The sequence below is a fragment of the Diadema setosum genome, chromosome 13, assembly GCF_964275005.1.
Source record: "Diadema setosum chromosome 13, eeDiaSeto1, whole genome shotgun sequence".
NCBI classification, from domain to species: domain Eukaryota; kingdom Metazoa; phylum Echinodermata; class Echinoidea; order Diadematoida; family Diadematidae; genus Diadema; species Diadema setosum.
In genome coordinates, this window is record NC_092697.1 from 33,608,381 (window position 1) to 33,634,975 (window position 26,595).

The 26,595-nt window shown below is 37.5% G+C and overlaps 2 protein-coding genes across 2 annotated transcripts in view; both read right to left on the reverse strand.

The window, feature by feature from the left end:
* LOC140236606 (uncharacterized) overlaps positions 1-8,822 on the reverse strand; it is an 89,314-nt gene extending 80,492 nt beyond the window's left edge. Inside the window, 3 exon segments of the mRNA XM_072316529.1 lie at positions 3,830-4,081; positions 5,221-5,565; positions 8,753-8,822. Of these exon segments, the coding sequence (XP_072172630.1) occupies positions 3,830-4,081; positions 5,221-5,565; positions 8,753-8,822 (667 nt within the window).
* Positions 8,823-20,176: 11,354 nt separating this feature from the next.
* The window catches only part of LOC140236607 (uncharacterized), a 135,524-nt gene continuing 129,105 nt past the window's right edge, over positions 20,177-26,595 (reverse strand). Inside the window, 3 exon segments of the mRNA XM_072316530.1 lie at positions 20,177-20,304; positions 23,598-23,733; positions 24,753-24,895. Of these exon segments, the coding sequence (XP_072172631.1) occupies positions 20,230-20,304; positions 23,598-23,733; positions 24,753-24,895 (354 nt within the window). The 3' untranslated portion in view covers positions 20,177-20,229.

Consider the following 26,595-nt stretch of genomic DNA (forward strand, 5'->3'; position numbering starts at 1 on the left):
TTCTTTGACCTTTGACCTTGATTTTTTGCCTATATTGTACATTGGCTACAAAATGCTACTCCTTCGCCATTTCTAACCCGATTTCGATTCCGTTTGCTTTATATGATGGCACTAGGTGAGGGCTTCAAAACTTCTACACAGAATTTTGACCTTTGACTTCTTTGACCTTTGACCTTGATTTTTGACCTAAATTGTACATTTTGCTACAAAATGCTACTCCTTCGCCATTTGTAACCCGATTTCAATTCCGTTTGCTTTAAGTGATGGCACTTGGTGAGGGCTTCAAAACTTCTACACAGAATTTTGACCTTTGACTTCTTTGACCTCTGACCTTGATTTTTGACCTGTATTGTACATTTTGCTATTAAATGCTACTCCTTCGCCATTTCTAACCCGATTTCGATTCCGTTTGCTTTATGTGATGGCACTAGGTGAGGGCTTCAAAACTTCTACACAGAATTTTGTCCTTTGACTTCTTTGACCTTTGACCTTGATTTTTTACCTATATTGTACATTGGCTACAAAATGCTACTCCTTCGCCATTTCTAACCCGATTTCGATTCCGTTTGCTTTATGTGATGGCACTAGGTGAGGGCTTCAAAACTTCTACATAGAATTTTGACCTTTGACTTCTTTGACCTTTGACCTTGATCTTTTTACCTATATTGTACATTTTGCTACTAAATGCTACTTCCGGCGGGGACATATATTACGCACCGCGTAATTTCTACTTTTCCTTGTTGTTCTATATCATCACAAAGTATGTACTAGATCTTTAATTTCTGTTCCGACATATTAAAGAAAATCCCTCTTGTTGGAGGGGGTAGTTTATCTTTCAATTAACAATCCCTCCTCGGTTTCTACCCTTAGATTTGGTACACTCCTTTTACTGATAATTTCCCAAATATTCCATCATAAATTTGTAAACTAGATTTTTTTTTCATTTCTATTCTTACTGCAAAGGCTCCCTCGCATGGGAAGGATTGGGGGACAGCCCCTTTTTAATACCCTCCTCTCGCTGTAATAACCTCTCCTCCATGCATTGATTATGGCTACACATTTGGGTATGGACTTTTTTCAAAATGGTAGTTCAACCAAGAGTGGCACGAGATCATTGAATTGCAAACAAAAGAATGCAAAAGCTCCATAATGTGGGAGGGGGATACCTCCACCCACATCCTTCTGTCGATTGGTCTCCCTCCATAGATAGCTGACTTACTACACCTTTTTGATACAAATTTCGAGGTATTTCTTCAAAAGTGCCTGTGTGCCAGGCCGTTGAATCTCATTTCTCAAAATACAAGAGCTCTCTCGAATGGGAGTGGAATACCCTACCCTCGCCAACGCTGCGCTTGCTGGGTTCCCATCCATATAGACTTGGTACACCTTGGTGATCCATAATTTTCCAAATATTCCCCAAAACGTATTCATCAGATTCTTAAAAAAAAAACAAAACAAAACAAAAAAACAAATCGTCTTTGGGAGGAGGGTAGGTGAGATGCGCCCACACCCCATCAACTTCCGTATAAGTGCTGACGCACACATTAAACAAGAGCTACACTGAAATACTGATTTCAGGTCTAAACCTGCAAAAATCCAATCCCCCACCCACATCCTCCCCCTCCACCTCCGCTTCATTCCTTTGCACCATGAACTTATGCTTTTACATATTTTCCAAGTCCCCCCCCCCCACGTGAAAACAGATCGACACCCCTTGTTCTGTGCACATACCCCACTTAGATAATTACCTGAAAAGTTCTGCGGAATGAGTAGCCACTTTTTTGGTAACAGAAATGCATGGTTTGTAAGCCCTACATTATAAACAATTATTAACTATTAACTATCGCAATATTAATATTAACATCTTCACATTTCATTCGAGGTATTTGACCTTATGTGATTTTCATAGGTGAACGGTAATGGCTCGTTAATAAGCAGGGCCTACGAGTGCTCTCTAGAACATCATCATGTTTACCATTGATGATGCCAAACTATTCTGATACTTTGAGGTCATTGACCTCTCGAGATCATCAGAGGTCAAAGGCAGAAACTCGTCTGTGTGCCTTGGAATATGAAGACGATGTCATTGTACACAGGTATGCTTGTTTTGTACATCTTTACCATGTTTGACCTTTCACCAATGATGTCATACTTCAATATTCTGATATTCTGAAGTCGTTGACCTCTCAAGGTCATCAGAGGTCAAAGGTAGAAACCTGTCTGCTCTTTAGAATATGAAGACAATTTCATTGTAAGACAGTTATGCTTGTTTTGTACATCTTAACAATGGTTACCATTAACCAATGACATCACAGATCAATATAATATTTTGAGGTCATTGACCTCCAAAGGTCATCAGAGGTCAAAGGTTAAAACCTGTCAATGCTCTGTGGAATCAGAAAATGGTTTCCGTGAAGTATAGATGCATGTTTAGTGAATCATAACCACATATATCATTCACAAATGTCTAAAAACATCGATGTTTTGATATTTAAAGTTCATTGACCTCTGGAGGTCATCAGAGGTCAAGGGTAAAAACCTGTCAGTGCTCTGTTGAATCTGGAAATGATTTCTCTGTGGTATAAATGCATGTTTAGTGCAACATAACCACATGTATCACTCGCAAGTGTCTAGAAACATCGATTTTCTGATATCTAAAGTACATTGACCTCTGGAGGTCATCAGAGGTCAAATCAGACTTACCTCCCGATCTTAAAATAAATCTTATGGTATGAACTAACACTGGTGAAAGTTTCATGCTTTAGTCAAATTTTGCACAATTCACGTGATTTTGAGGGCTTATCTGCTCTACTAATACAAAACATTACCTTTAAGCCATACATTCTATGAGGAATGTGAACTTGAAATATGTTTATTTATTTTTTTTTTTGCTGAGTGTAGAAGCTTAATTATTGATTGATTAATGAAATTAAAACTAAAAGAAAATGATTTAATTACACCTCAGCTATTTGAAACCAAGGATAACTAACAGGTAGAAATTAGGAAATTAAATGAAAGGAGGAAATCCAAGTTGAAAAGAATGTAATCATTCCTATTTTAGAATATTCCAAAATATCGGTGCTTGTTACTTTATTTTTACTGTATTTTTATTCCTAAGTTTATGTTATTTTTCTCAGCGACTTTTTTCATAAATTACAATTTCATTCAATAGGCCAAACTAAATTTTGAATAACAATACGTTACTATGTCTACATAACAACCCTAAATTTTTAGCTTTCATCTCATCAGCTCCAAAGTAGTTGTCAGTGTCTTCCCTGTCCCCCATGTTGATAGCCGAGTCCTATTCTGTGTGGGCTACCTGAAAATGTCAGATCAGGGAGGTGGGAAGAGAAACTTGCAGCTACATGTTTCTTCTTTCAAGGAGAGATGTTGATTAAGTTTCCATGCCTCTCTGTATCCCTCCCCTACCTCTTCCATAGTGCCCTGGCTCCTCTTCCTCATCTGGTCCCTCCGTTTTCTTCTATCATTTTATTTTTACTTGTCCCCAATATCGCTCGCCAGCGACCGCTGGATTAGGTCGGTGCCTGGAGGTTGCCCCTCGGACACCAAGAGTGTTTTTTTTTTTCTTTTGCTTTTTTTCACCTGGGGGTGAAAACTGGTCGGTCGCCGCGGACACGTTGGCGTAGAGACTAACCGATAACCTAGAAATCAGTTGTGCCTAGTCAGTCACTGGTTGATGCCCGACCAAAAATTAGAATCCGACCGGTCACGGAGCAGGCTGATTTTGGGGGTTGTGACCGGAATCATGGTTTTTGTGACTTCTGCAGCGTTTTCTCTCTTTTTAAAGTATGATTGTATGCCTATTTACCTCGAACTATCAGTCTAATGATTCCACCTCTATGAGGCATGTTGCTGTAGTAGTAGTGATGTACTCCAGCCATGGACTCGCTTGCCCTGCTGATGTACAGTTCGTCAGATGACACGGAAGCGGAAAGGTCTGTTTGACCGTTGAGCATCCAGACTGGTGAGCCTGCACCAGCTCCTGTCCCAGCGTTCATGACGAGACGTACTTCTTCGTCAATACTGGCAGTTACCGTCAATTTATCGGGGGTGAAATTGGCTGTGCATTAATAAGATGTGGACAAGAAGGTACCCAATAAGTTTATCATTCAAGACTGGATGAAATACAAAAAAAATCTCTCAATTTCATTTTACGGGCAAATTATGACATCGACATGCCTTCCAACTACACACACACACACACACAAAAAGAGAAGAATGACACAAGAAATGCATTGTATCATCAATTTGTTGGAGATGGAATAAAGCAACTTGAACTTGAAATGCGTTGATTTTACTCGAACTTGGTTGCAAAACTGAAGTGCCACAAGGCCGGTCATTACACTTTACTAATGAAAAGTCAAAAGCAAAATTACCCCCCTCCCCCGGTCAAGTGTACGCTTCAACGAGACATTTGTTTATGATCTGCTCCATCATGAGGAATAGGACACCCTTGGGAGGAGAGGATCATTGGACTCAACAGTATACTTAGGGTGAAAGATCTCAATTAAATTAAACTTCCCGTGTTGTTTCGTTTTTTTTCACATCCCTGGTTAAAGGCACGCCATTCATCTAGTACTTAAATGCCTATTAAGCATGTGAATCAAAAAGAGTAAAAACGTCACGGTCTCTATGTACGTGGCATCCAAAGCAAAATATACCATTAACTGAAGGAATCATGATATGTAGGCACCCTTAAGCAGTGACAAACACAATGACGTTCAAGTTACATCTGTGAACACAGGAACTTCGATAGATGGGAATATAATGGATAAAGTGCAAGATTGCGTGGTTGCAAAGTTAAGTATGGAAATAATTATTTCACAACTGAGTACAGAAGACGCTTTTGAAACTGTCCTTTCTGTTGTCCATATCGGCTTATAGCCACACACGAAGAAGAAGAAGAAGAAGAAGAAGAAGAAGAAGAAGAAAAAGAAAACAGATATTTCCATGCTTTATCCCAACGGCAGCATCTACGATGATTTTGCTCTTTTAACATTTTTTTTTTATCAATTTCTCGAAAATTACGGCGACTTTGATGACTTTAAGAACTCACGGACTTCAAGGGCTTAAAGACTCAATATGACTTTGCAAGCTAGAGATCTTTAGTTGCTACAGGACATTTTGTCCTTTTTGTTGCCTACCGATGATAGGAGGGAAAACTGACCATCGTAAATACAAAGGGATAGAATAGTTTACCGTCCGAACGTATTAACAGAGTCGTAGCGGATGTTGTCCAATTATACCGTTCAGCTCGACATGAGTAAGCCCCGAAGTTGTCTCCATTATCAACAGGTAAGGTGACCTTTGCCGAAGAGGTGAGGTAGCTTTCGATATATGAATCCGATGGTAACTGACACGAGGAGACATCATCACTGTAAGAACACCAGCTTGTCACATCTGACCCCGTGGTCAAGTTTATTGACCTCTGAAAGGTCAATGTACTTGTCGTGTCAGCACCGCTCAGAATAGCGGCAAATGATGCTGGTTGATGGGGATCGTAGGTTGCGTTGAAACTGACACATGTCATGTCCAGTATGTTCCCTGCTAGGAGAAACAAAAGTTCATGAAAAACGAAATGTTTGTACGAAATAAGGTTCTAGTGCCAGAATGTCCCCTAGGATACACCTGCATACATGTTGTTCCCTGTCATATGTAACAATAGTTAATGAAAGACATGAATTCATACAAGAACAGGTTCTGGTTCCAGAATATCCCCTGATATAATGAAGTACGTCTTTGAACACCAGCACTGTCAATATTATTTTTTTTTGAACGATCAGTACAAATGTGTTCAAAATCGAAGGCTGCGTTCTAGTAAACTGTCTGCATTCACTGAATTCGCATGTGTATTCAGAGTAGTTTCTCTTTCACGTCTCTTGATAGACTTTGAAGTCCTATTTTGTCATTTACAACTCGCAAAAACGGGGTAATCCGACGAGACAGACACCCATGAGTCATACAACTCACGAGTTCGACATTGAAAAAAAGGTCCATGAGTCTTACAGCCTACGAGTCATTCCGCCCATGAGTTCGACATTGGGTGAAAACAGCACATTCAATTCGATTCAATTCAATTCATTTATTTTCATTCTTCTTTTTTTTTCTTTTTCAACAAAAACATAACACAAGATAAATCAGGTTTTACATCATAAACAAAGAACATTTGCCTTTGCAATTAATAAATGGTATCAATAAACATAAGAGCGCATTCTGGCAAAAGAAGAAGAAGATAATGATACAAAGTCATGCTTCAGTTGAAAAAAAAGAAAGAAAGAATAGAGAGGGCCACTAAAAAAAGCAAAGCTTGTAGATTGTGAACCACTCATAAAACTTATAAATTACTTATTTACAAACACTTGTGACAAATATGATAAACGACAGGACGGGACAAAACAGAAGAAACACAACAACATGACACAACTTGCCAGAACAGATGAAAAGTATGGAAGGAACGAAAGAAAAAAAAGAGAGAATGAGAGAATGCCTACACGCTTAACAAGGGAAATGGGACAGGGGATGGTAGATAATGTGCTTCATAGAGTTGGTGCTGCATGCAGCTGAGCAAGGATTGAGATGGTTACTTCTTTACGTAATAATGAATTCAGTGATTGAATGATTGGTGGGTGGATGATGAACCCTGAGGTTAACGAAACCTATAGCTAAGGGGAAAAAAAACATATCAGGGAGGATTTAATAAAAAAAAATTTCAACTTACGCTTAAAAGAATACAAAGATGGGGAATTTTTTATTTCACAGCTCAGTGAGTTCCAAAATCTAGGACCGGTGTACATAAATGTATTCTGAGCCAATAAAGTTCTCAGGAGGGGTAAATGAAACTCATTAGATTGTCTAGTGGGATAATCTGAAAAGACTGGTTCCGTGGGAACATTGAATTGAAGATACTGGGAAGTGCATTTACATTGTATTTACATTGTACATGAGTTCGACATTACAGCTCGAGGCCTATGTGTCGGTCTCGTGGGCCTTGTTTTGTTTGTACTTGGAATTATGTCATACACACTTTGGATCGTCATAAGTTATGAAAAGTTTGACTGGAACGTCTACTAAATGTGCCCTGCACAAAATTATCCCTGCCATATTTACTGACCTTGTGCAATAGCCGCCCTATATAGCCATAAATATATCCAAAAGTATCCCTCGTATCTTGGAAAAAATATATGATATAATATCCACCATTAGCTATGCCCAACCGGATTAATGTTGTAATGTAAATGTGAATAGTATTTGCAGTAAAAGCTCCGTGGGGTATTTATCAAAGTTTGTCCTACCTTTGCATAGCGATAAATAATAGTCATTCTAGTTTACACTGATATCATCAAGAATAAATATTACGGACGCGACGCTGAATCCTATATCTTCCATTCGATTGTTCCGCATGATACAATTCTTCATTATCTGTATTAGATAACGTCTGTCCTTGAACACTTGCATAGGTTAACAAAAAATAAACAAACAACAACACAAAAATAAGCAAACCGACGAGCTCTGATTTAGGATATGATTTTCCCATCCTATTACGCCTCACGTGAACTAAATTATTAACACAGGTAATGTATTATGACATACACTGCACAAAGGGTCACAGAATAAATTGCCGTGATTGCAATATACTGAAATTTGATTAAAGTGTCAATTTATTTCTGAGAAACAATTATGTTTTTTTTTCTTGTCCTCTTATAAAGGATAAAGCCCAAGGTTAGAATGGAATCAATTTGTTAGATTAGATTGAGTTTATATTGCACATTGATAATAAGCACCCTTCATCTGAAAACAAAAGTAACAAAGGGTATATCCACTCATATATTATGAACAAAACATAAATCTGAGCGACAGCTGATTTCTTCAGGTATACCATTTTCCCTTTCGTTTTGAATACACACGTCATTGTGTTTTTTTTTCCGATGATCAAAATTCCTTTCATTCCTGTGGTATCAACAAGCTGATTAAGATAAGAACTTGTAAAAAAATGTTGAGAGTCATATTGATTATTGATTTATCTTTAAAATCAGAAATCGAATATGTCAGGCTCAATGACGACGTCATCCTCATGAAATTCAATATTAACAACAATCCCGTGCACAATCAGGATGTTAGGACAGTAAGGATTTTGTCGAGACAAGAATCTATTCATTTTACAGCCCTTCTCACATAGCTTGTTGTACGCAGCGAATTTCGACAGTTTGGACTTCATTTGTCTAATGTCTAAATCTGTATTAAAGGGAGGATTAGATAAAGTATTTTGCAGATGTGCTAAATCACAATGTATGTGATAAGCCATTCAACATCTTTGTCAATCTATAGATAACACAAATGTCGGAGACAAGTGCATGGCTGGCTAAACACTACCTTTTGTGCAGATCGTAGACAATACTTCATTGGTTCTTAGATGCTTAATTCATATAATTTATCATGTTACTCATAATCTAACATACTATCAAAGAATGACGTACATTTAATTTATATTTATCATGTTACTCATAATTTACATACTATCAAAAAATGACATACATTTAAAATGCCTATACGCACAAACATTAAACATAACCATGTTGTATTTCATTTACCATTGCTTCCGTTTTGATTTTTCCTGTGATTTTGACACTCGTTGCCTTCAGCTCTAATCCATCCTCACAAAACGAGTCAACATGACAATTTGATATTACGCTATCCCTAGCGCACAGTGCCAACTTAACGCCACAAAACTTACCACAGACTGCCATGTTCATGGCGATGATGATTGCACATCGAAGTGCTAGTATTCGGGATCGTAGCTCCATTCTCGTGACCCATCCAATGACTCTACGTTCTGCCCGGAATACTGTACTTTCTCCACAGTAAGAATTACCTCATGTGACCGAAAGAAAAGGATCACGCACATATGAAAATGTTAGTCTTCTCTGTCATTCCTGCATTTCTTGTGCTGTCTCATGTAACTCCTGGCCAGGTGGATAATTTTGTACTTTAATTTCCTGGTTCATCGGTCAGTATAACACTCTGTGGTAGCTTATCAGTGTGTTTTACGGTGATAAGAGCAAGCAACCAATGATGTTTTAATCCCAAGACGCCCGTTCAAAGGGCACACCGTTATGATGGTAAATTAACTTGCCTCCGTTGGAAGCTGGAATTAGTCTATTCTACACATAGGGTCTAAACTGCAAACATCTTAAGACAGTGTTTACTCAATACTATTGAACTCGATTATTCTCTGCTTGCTATCTCTTATGGGAGAAAACAAATTCATTTGTAGATTTTTCTTTACCACTTCCTCCTGCTAGTAACCATCATGTCATTACAGTCGTGTATAGACTGACATCGAAAAATATCACCGATTTGTCTTTTCTTCGTAGTAGCCCCGTATTTGTTTACCTACACGCCTACATAATAAGCCAAGGTCAGTAAGTTCAGCTGCAGTTCCATTTTGATGCATGGTAAAAGAAAAAAAAAAACTAGCATCATTACTTCAGCAATATCCAATAGCTATAGATAGATAAAAACAATAGATTAAAACCACACGAACAAAAGAGTAGAAGTTTCATGTTAGGTTGAACTTCCTCACTGTTCGATAAGATTGCCTGAACCTAACATAATGACGTAAGACGGCATAACTGTATCTTATATATATATATATATATATATATATATATATATATATATATATATACATATATTTGGTCTGGATAATATCCCGCCAAATAAAAGCGGCATTGACCTAATAAATTTTTCTACAAAGTCAAGACTACATCATCATGGTTTTTATACTACGCACAGTATATGAACAAATATATACTGGACAGCAAAAGAAAGTACCCACTTCTGTCAAAGGCCGCACACAAAAATTCACCCCCTAGAAATAAACAACTTTTGTACACAGGTGTGCTACAATGCCCCTTACTAATCACATGCACATAGACAAGTGAATGTCTTCATAACAAAGAAGAACTTGACATGCACAGCATCTTGGTCACTGAATCAAAAGTCCCACATAAAAGCACTTTCCACCATGCAAAATAGCCACTGAATGGACAACATTTTTAAACAACCAACGTTGATCCAAGCTCTGCAGGAGGAATGGACTCACTACGCCAGACAGCTTGTCCGGAGCATATACTGCGTAAGAGATAACGTGTCCAGGCACGAGAAGGACATACACATTATTGAAAATTGATGTTTGTGACTGCTTTTTTCGTCCTGTTACACTGATTTTTGCGTTAAACTTGTAAGGCTCATTTTGTTACATTTTGTGACTTTTGATTCAGTGATTCAGTGACGAGGATGGTGTGGATGTCATTTTTTCTTTGTAATAACGATAATCACTTGCTAATGGGCATGAGATTACTATTGGATATTGCAGCATACCTGTGTACAAAAATTGTGCATAATATTTATCTTCATGGTGTACCAAAAATATTCTGAGTAGATTTGTAAGAAACCGCTTTTTTAAGAACATGAAATTGTGTTTATCAAGTGGAATTTCTGCCGCTATGTTGTTTTTTTTTCGAATTTACTTGCTTTATTGGAGCCGAAATGAACAAGTGGAACTACACTTAAAAATTGCAAACGTTGTTCTTTATGAAATTTGAATTGATATGATTTGATTTACTGGTTCTTGTATTAACATTGTCCATGCACATATACGTGTATATTTGTTGCATACCTTTTTTTTTTGTCATTGCTTTTACACAATGTACAGCAAACCGTATCAGCAATACAAAAATGCAGTGGGGCTGCAGCATAAGCGTGGCTTGATTGCAAGCAGTCCCCGTATATGGTATATGCACATAATGTATAGAAATCAGGAGGGAGGGATAACTTGCATACGATAGAGATAGGTTAGTTGAAAGGAGAAAGGGAAATAAGAGGTTTGTCTGCTTTCACTTAAGGTTTGCACAAAGTATATTCACCTGGATCGCTGATCAGCAAGGCATGACAAAATAATTTTCTCACCGAGGTACATGTGAACAGTAAATAAATTCATGGACGGTTACATGATTACTTAATAGATTAAATACGCGGCGCTATGCCACGAAAGAATTTTATGTATAAAACACTAACAATGACAATGAAATAACTGATATCCATTGGAGAACAACATTTTTGTAAAGGTTTTCCTAAAAGAGTACATGGACTTTAAACTTCGACTTTCACAAGGAAGAAAGTTCCAAATATCGGTCTAGTGTGTTTGATAGACTTGAGAGCCATCACCGTTTTAGGATTATATGAATGAAATTTGTCTTGCGAGATAAGAATGTATATCCTTCTTTATTTGTAATAATGAGAAAAAAGAGGATGGCAACTGACCATTTAAACCGAAACATAAAGAGTGAGTCTTGCACACACACACACACACACAAAATTGTCTCATTTACCTTGAGTCTTTTTATTTCTGCGAATAAAGGATCTGAATGGTATCGATAATTTGAGTTGGTGCATATCGTACTGTTTTGTTGTTGTTTTTTGCAGAAGTGATATACTATCATGACTTTTTGAAGTTGCTCATGAATGTGCAATATGAACAGTACGATAATATCAAGGGAATATATAGCATGTCCTTAGGGACAATACACTTAAGCTTATGTAGTCCGTGGGCCAGTGTAGAACCCCCACTCCCCTGTGGATTAATCATTGCTGATGGAGTATACCAACATTACAATACACGTTTATCAGATACATATATTGCATATGCGTGTTCCATTTCTTATTTTTATTTAGATATATTATGAGAAATTTGATACTTTCTTTTTGTTTCAATAACATACCATTCACCATAATGGATGTTGCATTTCGTTTTTATGCTTGTCATATTATAGACTATAAAATATCTGAAATTTGTCTTTTTCAAATGGCGAGATGTCGTTGCCATACAACGACACAGACGCATTACTGACGTTATCGTTCGGATTCGGTCGTCGAGGAAATCTCAGGATGACAGAGCTGTACACCCTTGAGAGGTTGTGATGAGTGCCCCATCCTTAAAGGGAGGGGTTTTCGGAGTTTACGTAGACGGCCTCCCGGACCCCTCTAGATGACGTAATTTTTTCATGGTGGGGGGGGGGGGTAGCTTAATTCTACTCCCCCATCCCAGCTCTGTGAATTTATGGCAAAGGTGAAATAATAAAGAAATAATGTGTATTATAAACAATATTTTATTCAATTAAATAATTATTTCCACATTATTTTCAAATTATTTTAATAATAATTAAAATGAGTACCAAGAAATACTTTAATTTGTAACTTACCTTATTTATACTAAGACATACATTCAGAACACCAGCTGCCGCACCCGAACGGGATGGTATACGCTGCACGAAAATCGAACAAGCACGATTCCCTCTATACTATACTATACTATACGCAACTATACGGCATTTTCGAATAGTGCCCTCTTATGTGACCCGGTATTAGGAAATCCTTTTGTTCGATTCAAGCTAATCGCGTGCCCTCGAAAACGTGCGCCGTATATCAAAATAGTATACTTCTATGTGAACCCAGCCGTTAGGTTCAGGAATAAAGTTAGACTTACGTTTGTGGGGTAGAATGTTTGGCTGAGCGTGCAGATAAAACATGGGAGCAATTCTCGCAGGGGCGAATGTCATAGAACCCATACACTTACATTGATCTATCATCAAAGAAGTATATAACAAAAATAAATAAACACAAACAGGCCTACTCCTGGAATCATTGGGGCAGAGAACATTTATCAATCCTTTCACAATATTACTGATAATGATTATACAGTGCCATGTATACAGCAAAGGCACATTAATCTGAAGTATTAATGAAACACGGTTCATTGCATGGAATTGTAATGCGCACGTTTTTTTCTATTTACCATCATCTCTTGGCAGGTACAAAGGTTTGTCGGTTTCTTTGTTTGTTTGTGTATACACTTGTGTATACAAGTCCTTTTCAATCAGCTTATCAGTCACAATATAGAGGAGTTCACTTGACATTTCACATATTGTTAAATGAAACTTCATCACTAGAATAGCGAAAGATATTTCGCGTATTTGTGTTCCATGCACAAGCTGCTATTAGCGGGAATACCTTCCAGTGTGTTTGCTCAAAAACAGTTAAACCCTGCCTCAAATCCTTATTCATCTGACTGATCATTATTTGAAGTTATTCAGCCAGAAAAAATTTAATACTTTCATTGCCGGAAAATTAAATTTGCCTCAGTATCTTTTTTTTTCACAATTAATTGGAAATTTCGAGATTATACCATGATCTGTTCACTTATTTTTTATAATCTATTCATTTCAGCTACCCTAGAAGTGTTTGGCTAAAAAAAAAAAAAAAAAAAAAAAAAAAAAAAAAAATCCCCGATCAAATTTTCATCATGTTGTTCTTGTAAAATTTTACTTTTATCTTTATATCTTTACAGATCAGTTTTTGACTGGTTCGGAATTCCCCTCTAACTTACCAGTACTGCATGCCGAGATGGCATTGGGAGGATACGTGCAATTACTGACAGTCCAGCGATCTTCCTTTAATGTTTTCTTCCCTTCTCATTTAACTTTTATATCGACGGAATATATGTATATAAATATATATATATATATATATATATATATATATATACATATATATACATATATATATAATAGACGGTATAGTCATGGGTAGACATATTGGACCTTTTGATTGACACGAAAGGACGATAAAGTCATTGTTTGACAATTATCAATCATCCTATCAAGATGGAAACATAATCGTCATGGTCCACAATATGAATTTTCAAGGGGAGTTTATACAGGTGACACAAGAAAGATGACTATGTAGAGGCTATTTTGAGTAAATCTTCAACGTGAAATACATTCTTAGCAATTTGATCATTTTGGTACTGCTTAAAAACAAAATGTCACCAATGAACATTTGCATAGTAAGTGATATATGTATAAAATGATCTATCGAAATAAAATTGAGGAATCTAAAGACAAATTTAAGATTTTTCGTATTCATACATTGTATAGTATTAGTGTGCAACTAGCTCATATATTAGCTTTTGTAAGCCTTTGGGAAAATCACAATCTGATACCTTGTCTTACTTTTCCATTTTTCATTTCATTTCATTTATGAATTTCCACACACATCACATTCGTAGCATACATCTAGAAGTCAATGAATAGAAACAAAGATTAAAAGTTCAGTGTATACAGACTTTAAATGATATTTCATGACACAGAAAGGGTTTGAATCAATCTACAGTACGTCATATTCACACTTGATATTTAAAATTATGTGCGGGGTAACCAACAGATAAGCAGATGCTTGAGGAGTAGGTACTTAGAAAAAAAAATCAAACCCAATCAGTCACTTACACATGCACACAGCACTCGCACGCAAGTGCACCTGAACAAGCATGCGTGCACAAGCAAACACACACACACACACACACACACACACACAACAAAGAGAAAACAAAGTAGAAACAAAACACCATCCACTTCCGTCATAGAGTCAGCCTTAAGAATCATTTGTATCATTTGTGACCGTGTATCACAAAACGAACAAAAAATGGAACCCATTCATTTTACGTGAGGACTCAAAAGAGGTAAAACAGGTCAACTATAAAGTCAATCTTGAGTTTTTCATATTTTCGGAAAGAGGTATTCTCATTCTACATTGTTCCAAAGTTTTGGAACATAAAATGAATGGGAAAGTGTGTTTTCAGCAGTTTTTCTACAACCTTTCTTTTTTTTTTTGGGGGGGGGAGATTAGGGGGCATTTCATGTAGCATTTTGTCAAGTATTTCTTCTGACAAACTGTTACAAACTACCAAAATCCTTGCATCTGATTGGCTGGAAGCAAATACGTCCGACAAAATTGTTGGACAAATTTATGAAATGCCCCCAGGTATGTCTTGGAGGCCCCTTTTCCTTTTTTGCAATCCTTTGCACACTTTTCATTTCAAGTCTAATAACTTTTTGAAGGATACTGCTATTGTTTTGAAAGTTGGCATTTATCATGGACAGAATGTGTTGATAGAGCATGCTCAATTTCAGCTAAATCTGATAATCCCTTCATTGCTGTTTCTTTAAAAGTGGTTTACATCCTGTGTTTTGTCCCTTTCATCACACAGCTAGCACGGCTTGGTAAAGATTAAGCGCTTGAAAAGACCCAGTACTTCAGTGCCTCTTTTCTCAGTTCATACTTTCCCAAAGTGTGTGCTTTCTTTTCAGTATTAAGATAGGTTAGTGATGCCAATTTTAATTGATTTATACATCATTTTAAAGCTTACAGTCTGCTCTTTCAGAATCTGCCCTTTAATAAAAAAAATCCATATCTGACGACTTTCTGTTGGTTTTGTGATGCAGGGTTATACACCTGTATAAACATAATTATATATCACAAAACTTGGGAAAGTGTGTTTTTAGAAGTTTTTTTCTGCAGCCTTTTTTCAGAGTAGTGAGATCTGGTACGTCTTAGAGGCCCCTTTTCATTTCTTGAAAATCCTTTCACGCTCTTAACTTTTAGTCCTGATAACTTTTGAAAGGATGATGTTACTGGTTTGTAATGACATCAAACTTTGGTATTTTTTAAAGATTGGAAACGAGAGTACGTCATGTTTTAGTTAAACCGACTGCTGAGGAATGAAATCTGCAGTTTTCAAAAAAAAAAAAAAAAAAAAGAGAAAGAGATGATAATGGGTCAATTTTTTGTCGAAATGCTTCTTACATTAGAATGACACATGTTAAAAAAAAAAATTAAATCGTTAGCAATGTTATCGTTAATTTGATTTTCCGTATAAAATAAAAAAGAGGGCTGGTCCATCCAGAGAGACAGTTGTAATGACCACTTATTGCTGCCTACTTGAGGTCCCTCGTTGCAGCAAGCCCAAATGGAAATGCTCGCAAAGGCTGCTGGATGAGTCGACCACTAATATACCTTGACCGCTCTGCGATATTGGTGGTTTAAGTCTCGTGTCATCAGCAACACTCGGTCTCTCTATTTATCCTCTTCGTTACTTTCAATGAATTCGACTGATCACGATTACAAAGACAACGTACGGGAAAACAAACACATTTCATATTTATTCAGCTATTAAGGCATTGTACACTAACTGCTCACAGGGCTCGGTGTGGAGACAATTCAGCAAACAGATTCAGCCACAAATATTTACTAAACAAACTTTTGATACTTCATTTGATTCAGCTTTAAGCATTGCGTACTTATTTACACACGTCTCGGTGTGGAGACAATGACGGAAACAGTTTCAGCCGAAAAATATTTCTAGGATTACAATGTGCGCAATTAATCCTACCAGAGGTTATGGCCCTGATAGCATTTTTATACCTGTATTGTATTATCAAAAACATGTCTATTAACTTCCACCATTTTCATCATATCTTAATCTACTTCTGTACTGGATTAAGTTATCCCTTTAAACTCTTAAAGGGACTGTACAGTACTGGTTGAGGTGAGGATTTAGCTTGCAACATTTTGCGAGATATTCAGAAATCACTCTATGAAATGTTTTAGAGCATACAATTCCAAGGAAAATTATTATAAAGTTTATTTGATGAAAATCGGTTTTGAAATGACCGAGATATCCAGAAACAAGGTAAACAAAGAGATCCTAAAAAAAAAGGCGTGGCCTGTCAATTTTAACAGAATCGGTTTTTTTTTTGTTGATATTCCAGCCATTTCAAGACCAATTTTCATCAACTTAACGTTGAATCCTTGAAATTACATGCTCTTCTATTTTTCATAATGAGGTTTCTCATAATTTCACCAAAAAATGTTATAATTCTGGTCTCGACCAAAACTATTCGATCCCTTCAAGAGTATTATTGATATACATTAGCAATCAAGACCATTTTTTTTGCCCTAAAACTAATCACACTGGCTAATCTAAGATAATTTTCTAAAAAGATTGCCTTGTGAACCACCTGTATAAATATAAAGTTAACGATCGTGTCAAACCTCTGTACGACAAATTATTAATATACCTAGTAATGTCAGTACCCTTGGCGTAAACAGAACTCCGCGTCTCTTCACGAGAGTTAATTATTAAAACAATGGACATCAATACAAGCAAACCGTCTTAAAGAACCAGATGAAATACTCCTCAAACTTTAAGGTGCATAACACATTACATGTACACATCAGGATAAAGAAACTGTGACCCAAACCTGTGACCGTTTCGTCATTTAAAGTATTGACACTGAAGAGATCTTTGCTGAAGTATTTTTTTTTTCAGTCGTTCTTTCACGACAATATTGTTACAATATTACATTTTATAGGGCATAATACGAACTTCACTGGCAATGAAATATGTAAATAATTATTATTTGTAAAAACCAGACATACTTGAATGAATTCAAGTGTTGTAATCGTGATGTATCATACGATGACTTGCTTTATCGATCTTTAATGCACGTGTCAGGGCTCGATATAAACATTTCCTCTGCCACTTGAATCTTTGAACTTGAAATTTTTGGTGGCCAGAAAAAAGAAAATGTAGTGACCCGAAATAAGAGGATATATGGAATTTCGTTTCGAATTTTGCTGCCCGATCGACTCACAAAAGTCACCGTAAATGGAGTTTTTGGATATTAATTTGGTGGCTAAAAATCAGTTTTATGGAGCCGGATCACCGGGCCACCGCAATACAATCAAATACACGTATGCATACAATTATTTCATAAAGATGTTATGAAAAGGAAGCCTAAAGTAAGTTTGCGAATATCTAGCATTGACCTTTGAGAGGTGGATCAGCACGTACTCATCCAATAGTGCGAGGAATCTGTGAGAAATACATGCTATCAATTCTGCTAACACGCAAATTACATTGACCTCGCTCAAAAAGCTCCAGGGCGCTAAGCTTGGAGCCAGACAGCAGTGTCTACATGACTAAACAGGTCCGCTGCAAACTAGACTAGCGTTAACGTTCATTCATAATAAACATACATACATAAAAGAACATGCAGCCCAAGAGGTGAGGCTGTAGTTAAAAACTCTCTCTTGCACAGTAAGTATATTAAATTTTCTTGTTCTGTTTAATGAATTTTCTCAGTGCAAGCATTTTTTCATTACATTATCCTTCATGTTTCGTCGGCGTCGGACAATCTCCATATTCTGAACACAAAACAGAATCAGAATAACGCATGTATTGCCACTGCAAGAAAACTTAATCCAATGCATGTTTGCCTAAATGCAACCTTCAATGAGCACACAGGACGAAGTTTGGTTTTTTTTTTTCAATCTATACATTAGAACAATTCTTTGCATAAAATATGAAGGTTACAAATTTCATAGATTGTAAGAAAGGCGAGTTTTAAACTACGGTTTCGAAACAGTATTTACGTTTAAGGGTTACACTAAGACTATGTAATCGTTTATTCTTCCATAATTATATCCTACAACAAAAGGACACCCTTCATGTAATATAAAGTTTACAGGTATTTGCGTACTATGTATATCGTTTATACTAAGTAGAAACATTCTAGAAAACCACACCATTTTATACTTGGCTAACAAAGAATATATTTCGAACTGTTTTAAAAGGCTTACTGGTAAAATGATGGGATATCAGCATTTTTGTGCATAAACCCTGACTGCATCCTACAGGGACATGGTGGAAGGACCAGCACCTACTATTGCAGTGCGCACTATCCCATGACACGACTAATTTTCAGCAGGTTGTTTCAGCCTTCAACACTTTATAGATAAATGATACAATTATTAGCAAAATAATACAATTATTACATCAAACACTAACATCGTCATGAAAAAAGAAAATGATCATAATACCAATAAGAATCTCCTCTCTGAGAAAGGGTATCTCAGTTGAGATGTCCATTGCACATTCAATACTACACTGCTCGCCGAGAGCTGGGGCCACGGATCGTCGTCAGTATGACGTCATTACCTGTGGCCCCGATTCATTCCGCTTTCGGTCTGATTTTTTTTTTTTTTTTTTTTTGGGGGGGGGGGGTGTCTGAGAGAGGTTGATTAAAACGGCTCACGCTTTGTTTGTCATTCTTTTTATTTATAATCACAATTGTATCCTTTATAATGTACTGTTCTTGTTCACCAGGGCCCTAGCTCTTTGAAAATAAATAATCGACAGAATTTTCGTATTTCTTTTCCAGTGTACTTCGATGTACTTCTATACCAGGATATTCAATACCCAGCTTTAACAGGACATTGAATTTCCACTTCAAGGCTCCTTGCGTTATCCTTCTAGATGAACAATATCGAAATGAGGAAGTTTGCTGCCATCTCCTGACGAGTCGCGAATGGTAATCTGAGATGATCTGCTGATGGAGGAGCTTGAGTTGTCGAGCCACATTAATTCTGGCAAAAAGATTCGCATGTTTCGACTATGTCATATTGACAATGGTCATCAAATCTTCCTTCAGGACTTCCTATTCATTTTGTGGTACAAAGAAAACACCGAACTAAGATATTGTACCAACTTGTCATACTTTTTTATTGCACGGAAACAGCTAAGTAACATCGGCAGTTTGCTGCCTAGGAAATGGTACATTTTTAACGATATTTTTGGCTCGCTTTCAGAAACGATCAAGCATGGGAGTAACAAAAAATATCGACAAACAAACTGCTGATCATTGGCATTAAGGTCTTGACTGAAACTAATGAGTTCACGAGTCGAGTTGTTTTTATTGCAACTGATTAAAAAATTGCCCTATATCGATGTAGATAAGCACAAATTGTTCAGTGTTTGCGTAGGAGCCATCATGGAAAAAAAAATCATGGGTATACAATTGGACACAAACCAAGGATCTCCTGATCACTAGACAGGCGTCGTATCCACTAGACTACCGAGTTTTCGCCCGACAGACAGTACCATGGTTCTTATCATTGGTATAAGAGTGGGTACTGCGTTTTCTTTTACATTAATGAATGCGTCTAGTTGTTGTTGTTGTTGTTGTTTTTTGTCTTGGTACCTGCCTTGATGTCGCAAATTCATGCTTCTTCTTGCAAGTCAACACTTTAAAATGTCCCCAATCTCCTTCGTGCATAACTCCACAATTATTCTGTATTATTTTATAATGAACGACGAACGGGCTAGGATAAAGAAGCCCTTGTTCAGGAGGAGCAAATTAACCAAAGTGAAAAACAAAAACAAAAACAAAATTGATGGAGAGATGGATGTTCTAGGGTTTTCAGGCGCGTGTTTGTTTTCCTGAATGTGTCATAGACTTTCAAGACGAGGGTTTACATGAAGTTGGCATAGGTTTGCACAGAATCTCTGTAGGCCTCGACGACATCGAAACAGAATTCGTAGCGTTCCTGGAAAGAGAAATAAAGAGAGCATCAGGAAAAAAAAAGTTAATGGCCGAGACTGATCGCCATTCTGATCGTCAAAATGAAATAATTAAATTTTTATCATGATGTTTTAAAACATAAGGAAACCCCGTAGCATACCTCAATAACCATTTCACACAGCAACTACAAGTGCGTCAGCAGTATTATCGTGCACTGGCTTTAGATGTGTGGTTAAACTCATCACTAATTTCGCGTTGTTGACGGGACAAGTGACGTCACTATGTATAAGTAAATGTGACCCTGCACCTCAAAACAAACAAAAAGTCGCCAGACATGAATTTTTAGTTAAGACCATATTCTGAAAGAGCAGACTTCAAGCTTTAAAATGATGTATAACTCAAATCAAATGGACTCTCCTAACCTATCTAAATATTGGAAAGAAAGCACAAACTCAGGAAAAGTGTGAACTGAGAAAAGAGGCTCTGAAGTATACAGTGTCTATTCAAGCGCTTAATCTTTACCAAGCCGTGCTGGCTGTGCGATGAATGGGACAAAAAAACAAAAACAAAAAGTAAACCACCAGAGTAACAACAAGGAAGGGATTATCAGATTAAACTGAAATTAAGCATGCCTCATTAACACATTCTGTCCATAATTAATACCAACTTTCAAAGCAGTAGCACTATCCTTTCAAAAGTTATTAGAGTTGAAAGTGAAGAGTGTGGACAAGGTTTTTCAGAAATGAAAAAGGGATTCTAAAGACACACCTAATCACACTATTCTACCAAAAATTTTCGAGATAAACTGCTAAAAAAAACACACTTTCCTGCCCGTTTTATGATACCAAATTTCAGCAAAGTGTAAAAAAAGACCCGCTCTTTCAAAAAATATGAAAAAGTCAAGTTCGGCTAGGCTGACCCATATCACTTATTTTCAGCCCTCACGCAAAATCAGTGTGTGCGACTTTATGTTCGTTTTGAGGTGCACGGTCACAAATAGTATATGTCACTGACTTTAGTGTTCGATGGTGTTTATGAGTGAGAATGAAGTTACTGGAATTTATCGAACTTTCTCGATTGCCCGATGGTATCCATGGTATTATAGTATGATATAATACCTTCATTGCATGGAAAGGGTGCTGAACTGAAAAATCAGCAGGTACAGTAATAAAAAGCAAGCACAATTTAATGTAGCCTTTATAGGACTACAAGACGTAGAAAGTTGGCCGGCGCAACCGGGAAGGGGGTGGGGCGGGGGGGGGGGGGGCTACCACTTTGTTTGTTTGTTTGTTTGTTTGTTCATTTCCATCCGAGAAGATGGCTGGATAGCCCATATTCAGCTATGCTAAGCTGGTCTTCCATGGGGTCCATTTGGATGTGAGGTGGGACCACTTCACCGGGTTAAACACCCTGCTCTTTGCGATGAATGAATGAAGCGGGATCTTTTACGTGCATGAGCTGTGACTCTCTCATACACGGGACCTCCATTTTATGTCCTATCCGAGGGACAGAGTGTTTTGCCTCTTGCTAGAGGGGACGGTATGTTTACACACAACATTGCTCAGTCCAGACTCGGGTTCGAACCCGGGCCGCGTGATCGTGAGGCAGACGCGCTACCGACTGAGCCAACTGAGCCAACTCACCGCCCTGGAGACTGTACATTTCATAGGGTTTTAGTTTTTGTCCCCCCCCCCCCCTCCCACACACACACACAGACACATTATTGCAGGAAATATAGGATGAAACTTTTTGCTTTGTTTTGCTGTTTTTCAGGTAAAGTCAGTAAACAAGTGTTACTCCAAAATGTAAAGCCCTTTTTCCGTTTTTTTTTTTCAACCAATTATCCCCAGAAGTGGCATCAGAAAATGTGGCAGCAAAATGTCCCACGTGCCCTCCACAATCATTATAACGATTCGATGTCTCTGCTGCAATAAAATGGGTCCTTCTCACTTTGAAAAAAAAAAGCAAAAACGTAGCACTCACACACTGATCATAAAGACACAAAATGATGTCTGAAATAGGTGTCACTGGACATGCCTTGATAATATCATGGACCTACTACTCACATGGACATACATCGCCCGTTAATTAAACCAAACACCTGTTTCTGTGAAAAGCGTCACAATAACATTCTAAAGATATTTTCTTGCTTTGATCTCATCGTGCATCACCGACAGCCAGCCTGGAGTTAAACAAGACGGCGCTTCGAGATATTTAAAGACTACAAAAACATAAAATTTAAAACTACTTTAAAAAATACTCTCTTAAGTCAAGAAAAAAAGTACATGTGCAGTTGTAGTATACATTAGGAAATCATCGCTTAGTTAATTTCATTTGCAAAATGCACGTACTTTACGAGAGAAAGCAAGTATTTCGGAAGGTTGGTTGTAATTTGTAATCTATTTTCCCCATTTTTCGCACATTGTTTCAGAGTTATCATGGACAGTATTGGCAGACGACGTGAATGTCTTACCATTAAGCGTTACATGCGCCTCCACAAGCTTCCACTTCAGTAATTACTAATTTTGTGACACGCAATTTGTCGTGATTTTAGGTTTGATACTCCCCATTGTCGATTGTCCAAAGTCAGTTAGGTCTGAAAAGGCACCTCAGCAAAATAATACCGAAATGAGGTAAACGGTTCTTTTGTCAGTGACGATAAACGATTACACAATCGTCATTGTCCAAACGTATGAATGTGCTCATCAAGATACACATAATCAAGCTGCGGCGATGCAGGTCGGATCAGTCCATGTGTGTAGTAGGTCCAGAATTACATCAGATAGATTTGCATTCGCAATGACAATGCGTCTCAATTATGTCTGAAGGCATGTATCTTGCGGAATCTGCAGGCAGTTAATGTTCTACAATTGGAACTTGTTTAGATAGAAATAGTCGTTTTATATTGACAATTATTTCATTTTGATAGCAAGAAAAAGAGGAGGAATACATCTGTAAACTCCTCAGTTTACTTTTTTGAGTTGTTTGTTCTAAATAAGATAACGTCAGTATAACCAACATAGTTTACTGCGCATAAACAGGGAGAATCGACGGAAGATAAATACAGTCCCCCTATGAGTGTTTCTGGAATGACTATATCACACACACACACACACACACACACACATTATATTTATATGTATAATACACACAAAGTCAAGCGTGAAAGTCGGAGAAAACTCCGGGTGTAGTCTGCAGAAAAAAAGAAATTGTTGAGGGAATTGGAAAGGGTCCCTTTGACACAGTATTGACTTACACAAGTTATTCTTCCTCACTCTCTTAATATAAATTTGCATTGTGATTATAACGATTTCATACCAAACTATCCACGACGCCCGGTCTGTTCTTGCGTAGACGTTTTACCGCGCTGAAAACATCCACCGTCTTGTCCTGCTTCACTTTGTTGATGGTTGCCATGGCAGCTAGGAACATACCAGACATTCCAACTCCGTCTCTGAAGAATGCATTCGAAAAATAGAGCATTACTAATGAAAGAGCATGGGATATAAAATGCAGTTAAGAGTGACTGGCAATACTCGACGCCAACACACAAAGTCACAAATCTTATCAGTTGTTTGGCATGGTTTTCTAATGTTTGGAGACACTGCTACGCTGTATTAGTCTTGAAGCGAATATGTACGGTGTGTATTATCTCTGTGTATGTCTGTGTGGGTAGGTGTGTGCACTTCCAACGCTATCTTGCCTATCTTATTGAACCATAGTTTCCGATTAAAGTACAATGATTATATCACAAATATGATACACTAATTTGCCAGTAAAATATGATACTTCTTTTTTCTTTCTTTTTTTCCCTACAGACATCAGGGGCGGCGCAGCCGTGGGGGGCCGTGGGGGGCCGTGGGGGCTCGGGCCCCCACACTTTTTGTGTACCATACAAAGGAATACATAAGGTGTCATCACTTTGGGCCCCACACCTTTTGTTTACCATACAAAGGAATACATAAGGTGTCATCACTTTGGGCCCCCACACTTTTTGTTTACCATACAAAGGAATACATAAGGTGTCATCACTTTGGGCCCCCACATTTTTTTTTTCAATCCGAAAGTACGTAAGTGGGACAAAAATAGAAATAGATAGAGATCTTGACGTATGGCGGCGGTAAGGTTAAGTGTTTTCTCTGAAGACCTTTTTTTCTTTATAACACTCGGAAATGGGAGGGGAGAGAATGAGCTTAGGACCTTTTTTTTTTTTCTTTTTTTGCTTGTCAGCTGAAGAAACCCGGAAGTGGGATGGGGACGGTGAGAGATGAGCTGAGGACCATTTTTTTTTTTTTTTTTTTTTTTGCTTATTAGCTCAGGAAACCCGGAAGTGGGCCCCACACTTTTGAAAACACTGCGCCGGCCCTGGACATATAATATCATCGGGTTACCACAAGAATTTGGAATCATTCATGGATGTAACTTCCAGTCCACATACTGTATGTGGTTGTGTTAGATGGCATAGAAACCTACATGCACACGATCAGTAGAGGTCGCTGTTTGTCGTCCTTTTCCTCCACATTGAGGATGAATTGACAAAAGTTGCCCTTTGACTTCGGCACACTTCGAGTTTCCGGCCAGCCGTGATAGTGAAACTGATCGACACGATGTGCGCCCTGAGGGTAAGAAAACAAAGACAACAACATCAACAGGAAACTAACATTAATTGTATTAGGAATACAAAAGAGAAATGCAAATAAAGCTACTTACAGAATAGTCGCAAATCAGGCTTAAGATTGAGCTAGATTTTTCTTTTGCTTTTTGGCTCCTAGGATCGATAAGTTTAAGTTTGGAGGGGAAGATTAAGAAATAATGTGAAAAGATGACATAAGAGATTGATTCAAATACAGATATTAACGATATAGAAACGATGTTTCCTCTTTGTAAATAATTGCAAAAGAAATAATTATGGCCGAAGACTGAGACAGGGACGTAGTGTTCAATACAAAGAAGCAAACATTGAGCAATCTGCTTTTGTTGGTGGATGATGCCTTGGTACAAGACTGAAATAGATTTGTTTATAATAATTGTACATCATAATATGTGACTGTACATTACAAAAGCAACAAAAAGTCGCACGACCCGGTTTTACATGAGGACTCCAACCAAGGCGATCTTGAGACTTTTAAATTTTCTGAAAGAGCAATTCTGCGTCTTTGTTACTCTAAAACTTAGCATTAATACGCAAATGGGATTTTCGCAGTTTTTTTTTTCAATTAGAACACATTTTATGTAACTTGGACCCATTTCATTTTCCAAAAACACACTCTTCACTTTCAACTCCAATAACTTTTGAAAACATGACATTACAGCAGCTGCATTTAAAGTCTGTATTACGCATGACTAGAATGTGTTGATACAGTTGATATACAATCAAATAATGCATTCGTTGTGGTTGTTATGGGGTTTTATTCCTGTTTTTCCCCAATTTATTCCACAGAACATATCAATATATTATAGCTTGGAGTGAGATTAAGTACCTACTTCAGAGCCTCTTTTCGCAGTAAACACTTTTAGTAGTATTTAGAGTATGTTCTTTCAGAATCTTCCCTCAACTTAAAATGCATACACGGCGATGTTTTTGTGGTTTTGTTACGCAGGGTTGCATTTTCTGTTCCTATGTTATTCGGTTTAAGTTTCGATTACTGCAACAACTGTGCAAATTAAGAGATGGAACAATAATTGATCAATAATGCCAACAAATCTAAAACTAGAATTAGTTGACATATTTGCTTTGGTACAGTCAATCAAAATGCACTTTAATGATGGCATGACATTCCGCGTTCAATCGAATGCAGTAAAAAAATGACAACAATGATTGTAAACGACTTTCGAATAGGAGAATCTTTAATCTTATTTCGTGTCAGTTAATTTGGCAAAAGTGGTGGTTGTTGTTGTCATGAAATGAAGAAAGAAAATTGGATGAACAACATGAAGTTATAAGCAAATTGTATTATCTAAAAGGGTCTAGGGCATTTACCCCCTGGGCATTTACCCCTGACCCTTCCCCTTCCCCTAACCCTAATCCTAACCCAAACCCAAACTCCTATCCTTAAACCTCTCCCTAAGCCTAATCTTTACATTAACCTTACCACTAACCAGTATTTGACCGGAGGTAATTGCCCTCTGGGGGTAATTGCCCGGATACGATCTAAAATAACCTGTGTAATTTGCCTCACTATCTTATTGCCCCGTGTATTTCTATGCAATCAAAACTTGTAAAGTAAACAGTTTGCCACCAATAGCTGTCACTATGATTTTATCTCTACGTACCTCAACTGATCTCTAGCCTTTGACAAAGGCAGCTCGCTATAGT